At 64.1% G+C, this 9,273-nt stretch overlaps 1 protein-coding gene across 1 annotated transcript; it reads right to left on the reverse strand.

The window, feature by feature from the left end:
* Nucleotides 1-1,039: 1,039 nt before the first annotated feature.
* On the reverse strand, nucleotides 1,040-8,991 carry LOC128910568 (shootin-1-like). The gene is made up of 16 exons (XM_054203963.1): nucleotides 8,853-8,991; nucleotides 7,253-7,317; nucleotides 6,927-6,990; nucleotides 6,532-6,626; nucleotides 6,246-6,372; nucleotides 5,319-5,416; nucleotides 4,969-5,050; nucleotides 4,590-4,684; nucleotides 4,142-4,288; nucleotides 3,526-3,679; nucleotides 3,239-3,377; nucleotides 2,785-2,834; nucleotides 2,215-2,324; nucleotides 2,007-2,066; nucleotides 1,618-1,819; nucleotides 1,040-1,354 (listed from the first exon to the last, which is right to left on the reverse strand). The coding sequence occupies exons 1-16, from the start codon at nucleotides 8,887-8,889 to the stop codon at nucleotides 1,212-1,214; spliced, it is 1,668 nt and encodes a 555-aa protein (XP_054059938.1). The 5' UTR covers nucleotides 8,890-8,991; the 3' UTR covers nucleotides 1,040-1,211.
* Between the last annotated feature and the right edge of the window lie 282 nt (nucleotides 8,992-9,273).

A 9,273-nucleotide genomic window follows, 5' to 3' on the forward strand; every position in this document is an offset into this window, starting at 1 on the left:
TAAAACCAGCCCCGAGAGGATGAAGGGAATCGCCCTGGCTAATTAAGCATCTGGTGGAAGGGATGAGGATGCTCTCACTTGCTTTCCCCTGCCCGCTGTCTCCTGCCCACAACAAGGCGGTGGAGATGGAGAAACCACAATTAAATTAATGCTTCTGTTGTTCTTTGGATTTAAAAGGAAGAGACACTGCCACGGAATCCAGCCCTTCAACCCTCACATCCCAGCAGTGCTGACTCCCCCGTCTCCCAGTATGTTCCAGCATTGCCAGGGGTCCCGCTGCGTGTTGTTCAAGTTGCGGTGGGCGACTCGACTGTACCAAGCTGTTCCCTTTGCTGCTGAGCGTGAAGGACTGCCTTACAGCACCGAAACACCCCTGCGGCAGCCGGAGGGGAGGGGAGCACATGGGGGGACACCGGCAGGGCAGGGGGCACTCCTGGGTGCCTTGGGGACCACGGGCACTTGGGAGGGTGACCTGATGGAGTAGATCCGTGCTTTCCACCTCCGATTGCCTAAATACAGAGACGCTTTTTCCTGGACTTTTTCCTTTTCCCTGGACCAGCCCCGAGGCTCCTCTGGAGCAGCAAATCTCTGGGACCAGCCCAATAGCTTCGGAGCAAGCAGCTCGAGGGGAAATCCTGTGGCCCTCAATGCTTAAAAACAAGCGTGGGCTTAAGAGCATTCATCCCTTTGAGTAAATACGGGTCTGCCGGCTCCCTGGGGAACCCAGCCTTGGAGCTCAGTGCCTGGAAGGACTGTTCACCCCTGAGCTGCTGCTGGGTGAAGGCCAGGAGTGCTGGTGGGGGGGGGACACAGATATCCTCCTCGCTGCAGGTAAGTGCTGTGTTATGTGTGTCCATGCCCAGCTGCTGGGCACCCTAGGGTGGCAGGAGAGTGGGTGCCCTGCTTCGCTCCCACAACGTCTCTTGGCCATTCCGTTTTGCAGCAGCTCCACTGCCATCCACGCCGGCCACAGCCCCGTCCCACGGCCACCCCCTCACCCAGCAGACGTGCCTCTCCGGTGACAACGTGGCGTGCAAGGACCAAGTGCTACCTCACTTTAATTAAAGCACAAGAGGATGCAAGCTGCTGGAAAACGAGGGTGAAAGTTTGCAGCAGCCATCCCTGCCGCCCGCCATTCTCCCTCCTCCCCCCGCCGTGGCTGTGCAGCTCTGGCGGTGCTGGGCGAAGGGCAGCGCGGTGGGCAGCTGCCTCTACCCTGGCTCCCCCCTGCCTCCAGCTGGGCGGGCAACTGGCCGGGTCCTGGGGAGGCCACCGGCTGCCCGGGGTCTGAACGAGACCCCATTCTCACTCCCCGGCGAGCGCCTGGATGGAGTTGTCCCGTTGTCCTTGTCCCCTGGGGAGAAAGAGACAGAGAGACAGAGAGGAGACATGGAGCGGGGTGAGAGCAAGAGCAGAGTCCACGGGGACCCGTGCCATCGTCCCGCACCTGGAATGGTGACAGGATGGGACCGCAGAGCATCAGTCAGGCTCCCGGCAGGGCAGTGAGGAGACACATGTGTGTGTTACCTCTGTGCCGGTCCCTGGGGACGTTTTCGCTCCACAGGGGTCATCCGGCCCGAGGCCTCCATACCCTCCCCACCAGGCCCTGCGCCGTACCAGTATCCAGCCTCCCCGCAGCCCCAGCATCCTCGTGGTCCTGTTGCAGGGGGAGGGGGGGGGGCGGTGGGGCAGGCAGTGCTGGTGCAGATGCATCCACCACCCGGCGCCGCCGCTGCAGGATGGACTCCAGCTGCCTGTCCCTGCCCTTCAGGTTGCTTTGCCGCCCGCTGGGCCTCCTGCTCGCCCTCCTCATGGCACCCTAGGAAACACCACACAGAGCCCAGATGCTGAGGGATCACACCCAGGCACTGAGACCCCCTGGGGCTGTGCTCCTGGCCAGCCCCAACACAGCCCCACACATGATGGCTGGAGCTGGAAACAATGGCTCCGAGGTCCCTGTGTGATGGCCTGGCGTGACCCCCCCTCCTTGGGACAGGGCTGCTCACCAGGATGCCCTGCAGCTCCATCGCCATGCTCCTCCGCTTGGTGGATGCTGCCGCCGGACCCTGCAGGAGGGGATGGAGGAGATTGGCCCCGCAGCTCCCTGGGGCTGCCAACGCTCCCCAAACCCACCCCGAGTCCCAGGGCTCCCTGAGGACATTCCCCCACAGGATGGGGGTGTCTGGCAGCAGCCGAGCCCAGGTCCCTGCCTACCTGGCCCACTGGCACCCGCTCCTTCGCGGGCCTCAGGACCACCCCGTTCTTTATCCGCTCCATCATCTCCTGCACGGCTCGAGCTTTAGCATCGTCAGCTTCTGGCTTGCCTGCACAGGGAGCACCACGCTGAGACCCCACGCGCTCATGACAGGGCTCAGTCCCTGCCGGGGCGGGGAGCTGCCACCTCCCTGCAGCTCCCCCCATGCCCGGGGTCCCTCCCACAAGGCTAAACCCGGCCGTGACCCAGGGCCAGGTATGACCTTGCTGTGGCTCATCTCCCACCCATGCCGGGCAGGACAGGGGTGCTGGGGCCTGAGCACTCTCTCTTTGGGGAGCGGGGGGCTGGCAGGGTGCTGGTCACCCCCCAGTGGGAACTTGGAGCAACACTTTTGGATGGCTGGGAGATGCCTGAACCAGTGTGGCATTGGCAAACCTCTGTCCCGGAGAAAGTCCATCTTCCCTGTGCCCAGGGACTCTCCCATCCCCATGGTGCTGCCAGCGAGCCTCCACAGTACCAGGACCCCCACCGCCCCCCGGGGTGCAGCGGGACAGCCTGAGGGGACTTACTGCGCTGCAGGTTTGCCATCCCTTTCCTCTGCCTGATCATCGAGAGCGGGCTGGAAGGGAGAGGGGAGGTGAGAGCCTGGCCAACCCGCACCCCTCGCCCACAAAAAGCCAGACATGATGCCCAGCCTGCCCACCCCTTCTCCATCAAGGAGCTGCCTGGACCCTCCCCATCTCAGAGACAGGCCCACCTCACCCTCCCCAACATCCCGCTGGGGTCTGGCCCCTGCGGCCAGCTCTGCTCCCCACCCGCAGCCTGCACCTCCTGCTGGGGACGATGCCCGGGCATGGCTTGAGGACAGCCCGGCATGACGGGCGAGGGTGGTGGGTTGCAGGGGGGAGCAGGGTTTGCCCCCAGCCCAGCTTATTTGCTATGGCAGAGACAAGCTGGAAGCCCCTGGGCTACTGGAACTGCTTTCTGCAGGAGGTAACGGGGATGTCCGGCGGCGTCACTTACTCCACGGGGACAGCGGGTGTGGGTGGTGGCAGTGGCGGTGGCGGCGGCGGCGGCGGCGGTGGTGGTGCGGGTGCAACCGTCTCAGGGGTCTGGCTCTGCGGTGGCGGACCCTGGGCCAGCTTCTCCCGCAGCGACCCCACTGCAATGGGGTGCGGTTGGGGCTGTGCGGGGGGCTGGGGCCCCTCCAAGCCTCAGCCCACCCCACCCATGGGCAGGCAGTGCCATGGGCATCCCTCTGGCACTGCTGCAGGTTCCTGCCTGCGTCAGGCAGGGGGGAAACCACCCACCTTCCTCCTTCAGCCCTGCCAGCCGCCCCTCAGCCTCCTGCAGCCGCTTCCTCAGCTCCAGTTTCTCATCCTCTGCCGCAGCCAGAGCAGCTTGGGCCATATCCAGCTCCTCCGGCTCCGGCCGCCTCCCCAGCTGCTCCTCCAGCTCCTTCACCTGCGGGACGCGGGGGACAGGAGGAGATGGATACAGCCTAGGAGCTGGTTTCCCTCCCCAACACCATCCCTGCCAGGGATGTGGATGCTCCACAGGCCCACAAATCGTCCTCTTGCAAGGAACTTGAAGCTAATTTTAGGGCAATTCTTGTCTGGGTGATGGCAGCCCAGCAGGCTGAGGGGTGCTAGCCCAGTGTGGGGGCTCCCACCGCAGGGTAGCCCAGTTGTGTGACCCTTTCCCTGGCACCCAAAATGCGCTAGTGGAAATCCATGGAAGAACGACCTCTCCAGGCTGCGGCACACGGCGTGGGATGGGCACGGAGGGGGCGATGGAGGGGTCTGATCCTGATTGCAGCCAGTTCCCCCACCCAGGGGAAACCACCACCAGCCCCGGTGCTGTGCCATGCCCCAGCCCTGCTCCCCACCCCCATGTCACCCCCTCCCTGTGGGGATGGGTCCTCACCTGCTGCTGCCGCTCCTGCCTGGCCTCCTCCAGCAGCTGGGTCAGGCGTCCCACCTCCTGCAGGGCTGCCAGCAGCTGGGCGCTGGGCCCCGAGCTCTGCAGCAGGATCATGCTCTGCCTGTTCGCCTCCTTCTTTTGCACCAGCATCTGCCCACAGGGATGGGGGTCAGGGAGGGAGTGAGCCCCCAGGCTCGCCCCAGAGAGAGAAAAACCCTTTCTGGGGAGGCTGGGAGCAAAACCCATCCGACCTCATCCCAGGGGACCATGATGGGTGCCCAGGAGCATCCCCATCCTCTTGAGATTCAGTGGTGGGATGAGGATTGGGGTGTTTGCACCAAGGGACACTGAGAGCAACCAGCCCCGCCCCGCTTTCCCACCCCCCCGTGGGTGCCTGTCTCCTCCCCCCGGCCCAGCACCCATGGGCAGGGTGACCCGGGGCCAGCAGCACCTCATGGGCGAAGGCTTCAGCGTGCAGGCGTAGGTCCTGCTCCAGCTCCAGCTGCTGCATTGCCTCGCAGTAATCCTGGGTGATGATCTGGGACACTGCCGGGGAGAGCGGGAGCTTGCGGGGTGAGGGCAGGCGCCAGGCCAGGGGGTGCATGCCACTGCAGGAGCCTCGGCACAGCCACCTCCCATGGTGGCACGTCCACATCCCGGCAATCCAGCTGCAGCTCCCAATGTTGCACCATTGACTTTGGCTTCACCAGTTCACCAGACTGGGTGGCACTGGTGGCAACAGGGAGCTGCCAGCTGCTCCTTCGCCGGCTTGCAAGGGTGCAGCAAGACAGGGAGGGGACACGGCCACGGAGACCCAGCACAAAATTCACCTTTCTTGAAGGACTTCAGTGCCCGCTGGCTGGTGCCCAGGGCTGCCCGCAGGCGTTGCCGCTCCTCCTGTCCCGTCTCCAGCTGCAGTGGGACAAGCCCCTGCTCAGCCCTGGGCTCAGACAGGGAGTCCCTCCATGCCCAGCCCAGCCCCCTGGGACATCAGGGAGATGGTGATGGGCTGCAGAGGGGGGTCTTTCCTCCCAAAAAACCTGTCCTGAGCTTGGCAAGGAGCCACAAGGATGAGCAGGAGCCAGGGAAGGAGGGGAAGAGCGAGGCTGATGAAGGGGGACCCTCCCCCAAGGGAGTCCTTGCTTGGCTGGGGTGTCCCAGTGGGGGTCCCAGGAGGTACCTGGTCCTTCAGGTCCTGGTTCTGCCTCTGTAGCTCCTGGACCTGGATGGTGAGGTCCTTCCGCTGCTCCAGCAGCCAGGAGATCTTCTCCTGCAGATCTGGGAGCAGAAGGGAGTGAAGGGTGAGAAAGGGGTTACGAGGAGTGGGAGAGGGGAGTGCAGCCCTCCCAGAGCTGGTCCCTGAGGACCAGGCTGGTGGGGCTACAGCATCCTCCTCCCCAGCTGAACCCTCTCCTGGCCGTGTCACTGATGACCGTGTTGGAAGCTGATACTGGGACGTGACCCAGAGGGACAGACACGTGGCAATGGGGTGGAATAGCAATCCACAGGACAGCAGGGTCTGTACTCAGCGCCCTCCTCCCTGCCCAAAGCTGCCGCCGAGCATCCCCCAAGGGTCAGCCCATGGGAAGAGTCACAACATTACCTGAACGTGGGGCTTTGGCTGGAGTGGGCCCCCCCTCCCCCGAGGGGTGCATCCCCCTTAAGGGGTGCATCCTCCCCTAGAAGAGCATCTCCCTGAGCAGTGCATCCCCCAAAGGGGTGCATCCCTCCGAGGCGTGCATCCCCCCGAGGCGTGCATCCCCCCCAAGGGGCGCATCCCTCCTCCCAGGGGTGCATCCCCCAGACCCGCCTCGTACCGACAAGCAGATCTGCAAACACAGCCGAAATTGCCGACATGGGAAAACAGGATGGGAAAGGAGGAAGTGTGAGCAACAGCACTTTCATTTCACCTTTTTTCATTTGACTTTAGTATCACTTTCTCATTGTTTATCCAGAACAAGGCCCAGGCACAACCTAAAGCCGCAAGGCCAGGTTGAGCCAGGCTTAGGGGACAGCGGGACAGGGCAGCCGGGCAGGGGACGGTGCTTCGCCTCTGGTTTCACCGTTTCTGCCTGGGGCTTAGCCAGGACCCCCCAGCCCGGCTCACCCTCCAGCTGCTGCTGGTAGCACTGGGCAGGGTCGGGGTCCTCCTCGGGGGGCTGCTCCTCGGGCAGGGCCGGGGGGGCCGCCGGGGCCAGGCTGAGCCGCTTCAGTTGCTTGTTCTCCTGCTTCACCTGGGGTGGGATGGAGACCCCCAGCATCGGGGTTTTCTACTGCACCACCGAGCCGGGTGCGCCGGCACCCTTGCATTGCACCCTTAGGAGGGGCTGCGGGCATTGGGGTGCTGGAGGGGAGTGGGGGAATGGTGGCGGAGGAGCACTGCCTGACCCTACCTGGGCTGCGTAAGCTTCGGCTCGCTGCCGGCACGTCCTCTCGATCTCAAACTCCGTCTCCAGCGCCGAGAGCTCGGCCAGTAGCGCCTGGGATGCTGGTAGCAGCGGAGGCTGCATTCAGACACCCGCCTGGCCCTCAGCGCCCAGTGCGGGGATCTCGGCTGGCACCCTGCCCCCCTCCCTGCCCGTGGCCACCCCCGCCAAGTGGCCAGCAGAGCCCTGCCAGGTCACCCAGGACCAGGCACGGCACCCGGCTCTGCAGCACCACAGGGATTTTCCCACTTCACCATCCCACTGACCCTGTCACCGCAGGCTCCAGTGAGGGGCTGAAGCCGCCCCCGAGTCCCTGTATGGGACTGTGCTGGGATGTGACACCAGGGCAGGACGGGGCTCACCTTGCTCGAGCTTGGCCAGCCGCTCCTCCGCTTCGCTCACCTCCTGGCCGAGGGGCGGATGCTGCTGGGGAAGAGACACGCATGTGGCATTGCCTTGGTGCGGCATTTCATTGGCACTGCCTTGGTGAGCCCCGAGCTGCCCAGACGCTGCCAGCCGTGCCGGGGACGCTGTGACCTTGACAGCCTGGTGATCAGCACCCTGATGTGCCACCATGGCACAAAGCCGCAGCTGGAGGGGAGGGCATGGAGGGATCAGCCCTTCATCACCTCAGAGTTGCACAGGCAGGAGGAGGAAATAAAACAGAAAACGAGCCTGCGAGTGATACCTGCACTGTAGCTGACTCTTCCTCCTCCTCTTCATCCTCCTCGCTGCTCTCCGATTCCAGGATGGCTGCAGAGGAACCGAAAGCACGAGAGAAAGTCATCAGCGTGACTGGAAATCCAGGAGGTTCCTCTACCTCTTTGATTTTTCCAGCCTCACACTGCTCTGCAAGGGGCTGGGGCTGAGCGCCCCCCGCACCGTGGGCTGGGGGGGCGCTGGCGATGCCTCTGCATCTGATGGAGTCACGTGTCCTAAGGAAAATGGGAAAGTCCCTATGGCAGGACAGCCTGGAGCAGGAGGAACAGCCTGCAAAAAATCCGACCCTACAGTAACCATCAGGAAAGCGGTTACAAAGGCGGCGGGAAAGGAGTGGTGGGCATTGGAGTAAAGGTGCTGCTCGGAAGAGGCAGGAGCACAGCCGGGAAAAATCCCAGTGAGCGATTCTGGGTGAGGAAAGGCCATCCCAGAGCACCCTGCTGCCCCGGCGAGCCCTTGCCCACAGCTCGCCCGAGAGGTGCCACCGCAGAGCTGTGCCCTTGCTGGGCTCGGCTGGTGCTTGTGGGTGTGTGGGGACACCAGGGTGACACGGGGAGGCTGGACAGTCCCCAATACCACTGGGCTTCCCCTCCACCACACTGGGGTGACTGGTCAGGGGGGGACCCATGTGCAAGACCCCACCGAGCGGACACAGGCATGTACGAGGGAGAGTGTCCCTGGGGACAGTAACCTGTGGGCTGGTGGTCCCCAGTGGTCAGGACCTGAGAGCTACTTTGTCCCCAGGTGCTCCAGGGTCCTCCCGTCCTTCCAGGGCAGGGGTCTCAGGGGGACAGCTGCTTACCCACCCACCCCCAGGGCAGCTCCCAGAGGGGCTGTGGTGCGTCACAGCCCCGAGGGGCAGCAGGGCAGGAATCCAGCACCTGCCTCCGACCCTTCCCATCGCAGACCTAATCCGGTGGGGAATGCGCTCTGGAATCTAAATCCCCCCACCCAGCCCGATTTTTGTAATCCAGCCACCACTGCTGGGACCTTACACCACCTGAAAGGGCTGGGGTTCCCCGCGGGACCCACAAGAGGGGTGTGCTGCTGCCGAGCAAAGGCTCTGGGACACTTTGCCAGGACCCTTGTCCTGGGACCCCCACGCCAGCTATGGGGCTCGAGCTGTGCAAATGGCGCTGCTGCCGCTTGGCCTCGGCTCTTTCGAGATAAAGCTGTACAAGCATGCAAACACCAGCAAAAGCCCTAAACTGCAGCTGGCAGCCGAGGTGGGCACCTCCTGCAGCACAGAGCAGCAGAGGGACGGATGGACGGACAGGCGGGCAGACACACTTGGTGCCTGGGAGCTGGGAGTCCCTCTAAATACAACCTACTGGTCATTGGTCCCTCCACGACACAGGGCTGAGTGGAGAAAATCCCTCTCCAGGCTCCATTCTGGGCTGGTTTCACCCCCTACAAGCCATCTCATTCAGCCGGCGGCGCCCAGAAGCCACGGTGATGGTCGCAGGGGACAGTCAGAACCACCCCCACCACCCTTCCTTGAGGTACAGGGTGCCGCGTGTGAGCCCACCAAGCCCACCGCGTCCTCAAACGCACACAACGGACCTTACCTGCGAGCTGCCCAGCACCGTCCCCAGCCCAGTCCATGGTGGTGGGACTGGTGGCACCCAGCACCCCGAGCTCGGTGGGGTGCCTGCCCCCCGCCCCGGCGCTTGCCTCGCCTTCCCCACCCTCTGCAGGGAAGTGAAACCGGGCCGTCCCGGCGCAGGCTCAGTGGCTGCACCACTGCCACCGCCTATGGCGGGGCTGAGCACCCCGATCCGGGCAGGACTGGTCCTGCCACGGCAGCAACCAAGGCCCTGGCAGGGATGCAAAACCAGACCCAGCTGAGCCCTCGGCAGGGATGCAGAGCTGGATCCAGCCGAGCCCTCGGCAGGGATGCAGAGCCAGATCCAGCCAAGCCCTCGGCAGGGATGCAGAGCCAGACCCGGCTGAGTGGGATGGCTTTTGCAGCCGGGGCTGTGCAGGGGA

The sequence above is a fragment of the Rissa tridactyla genome, chromosome 5 (genome assembly GCF_028500815.1).
Source record: "Rissa tridactyla isolate bRisTri1 chromosome 5, bRisTri1.patW.cur.20221130, whole genome shotgun sequence".
NCBI classification, from domain to species: Eukaryota; Metazoa; Chordata; class Aves; order Charadriiformes; family Laridae; genus Rissa; species Rissa tridactyla.

Excerpts from the sequence above, each read along its gene's own strand:
- LOC128910568 (XM_054203963.1), bottom strand. The coding sequence starts at position 8,889 with ATGGACTGGGCTGGGGACGGTGCTGGGCAGCTCGCAG. Across the intron at positions 2,067-2,214 it reads AGCGGGTGCCAGTGGGCCAG|GGTCCGGCGGCAGCATCCAC; the intron begins GTAGGCAGGGAC and ends CCCCTCCTGCAG. Across the intron at positions 1,820-2,006 it reads TGGAGCTGCAGGGCATCCTG|GGTGCCATGAGGAGGGCGAG; the intron begins GTGAGCAGCCCT and ends GGTGTTTCCTAG.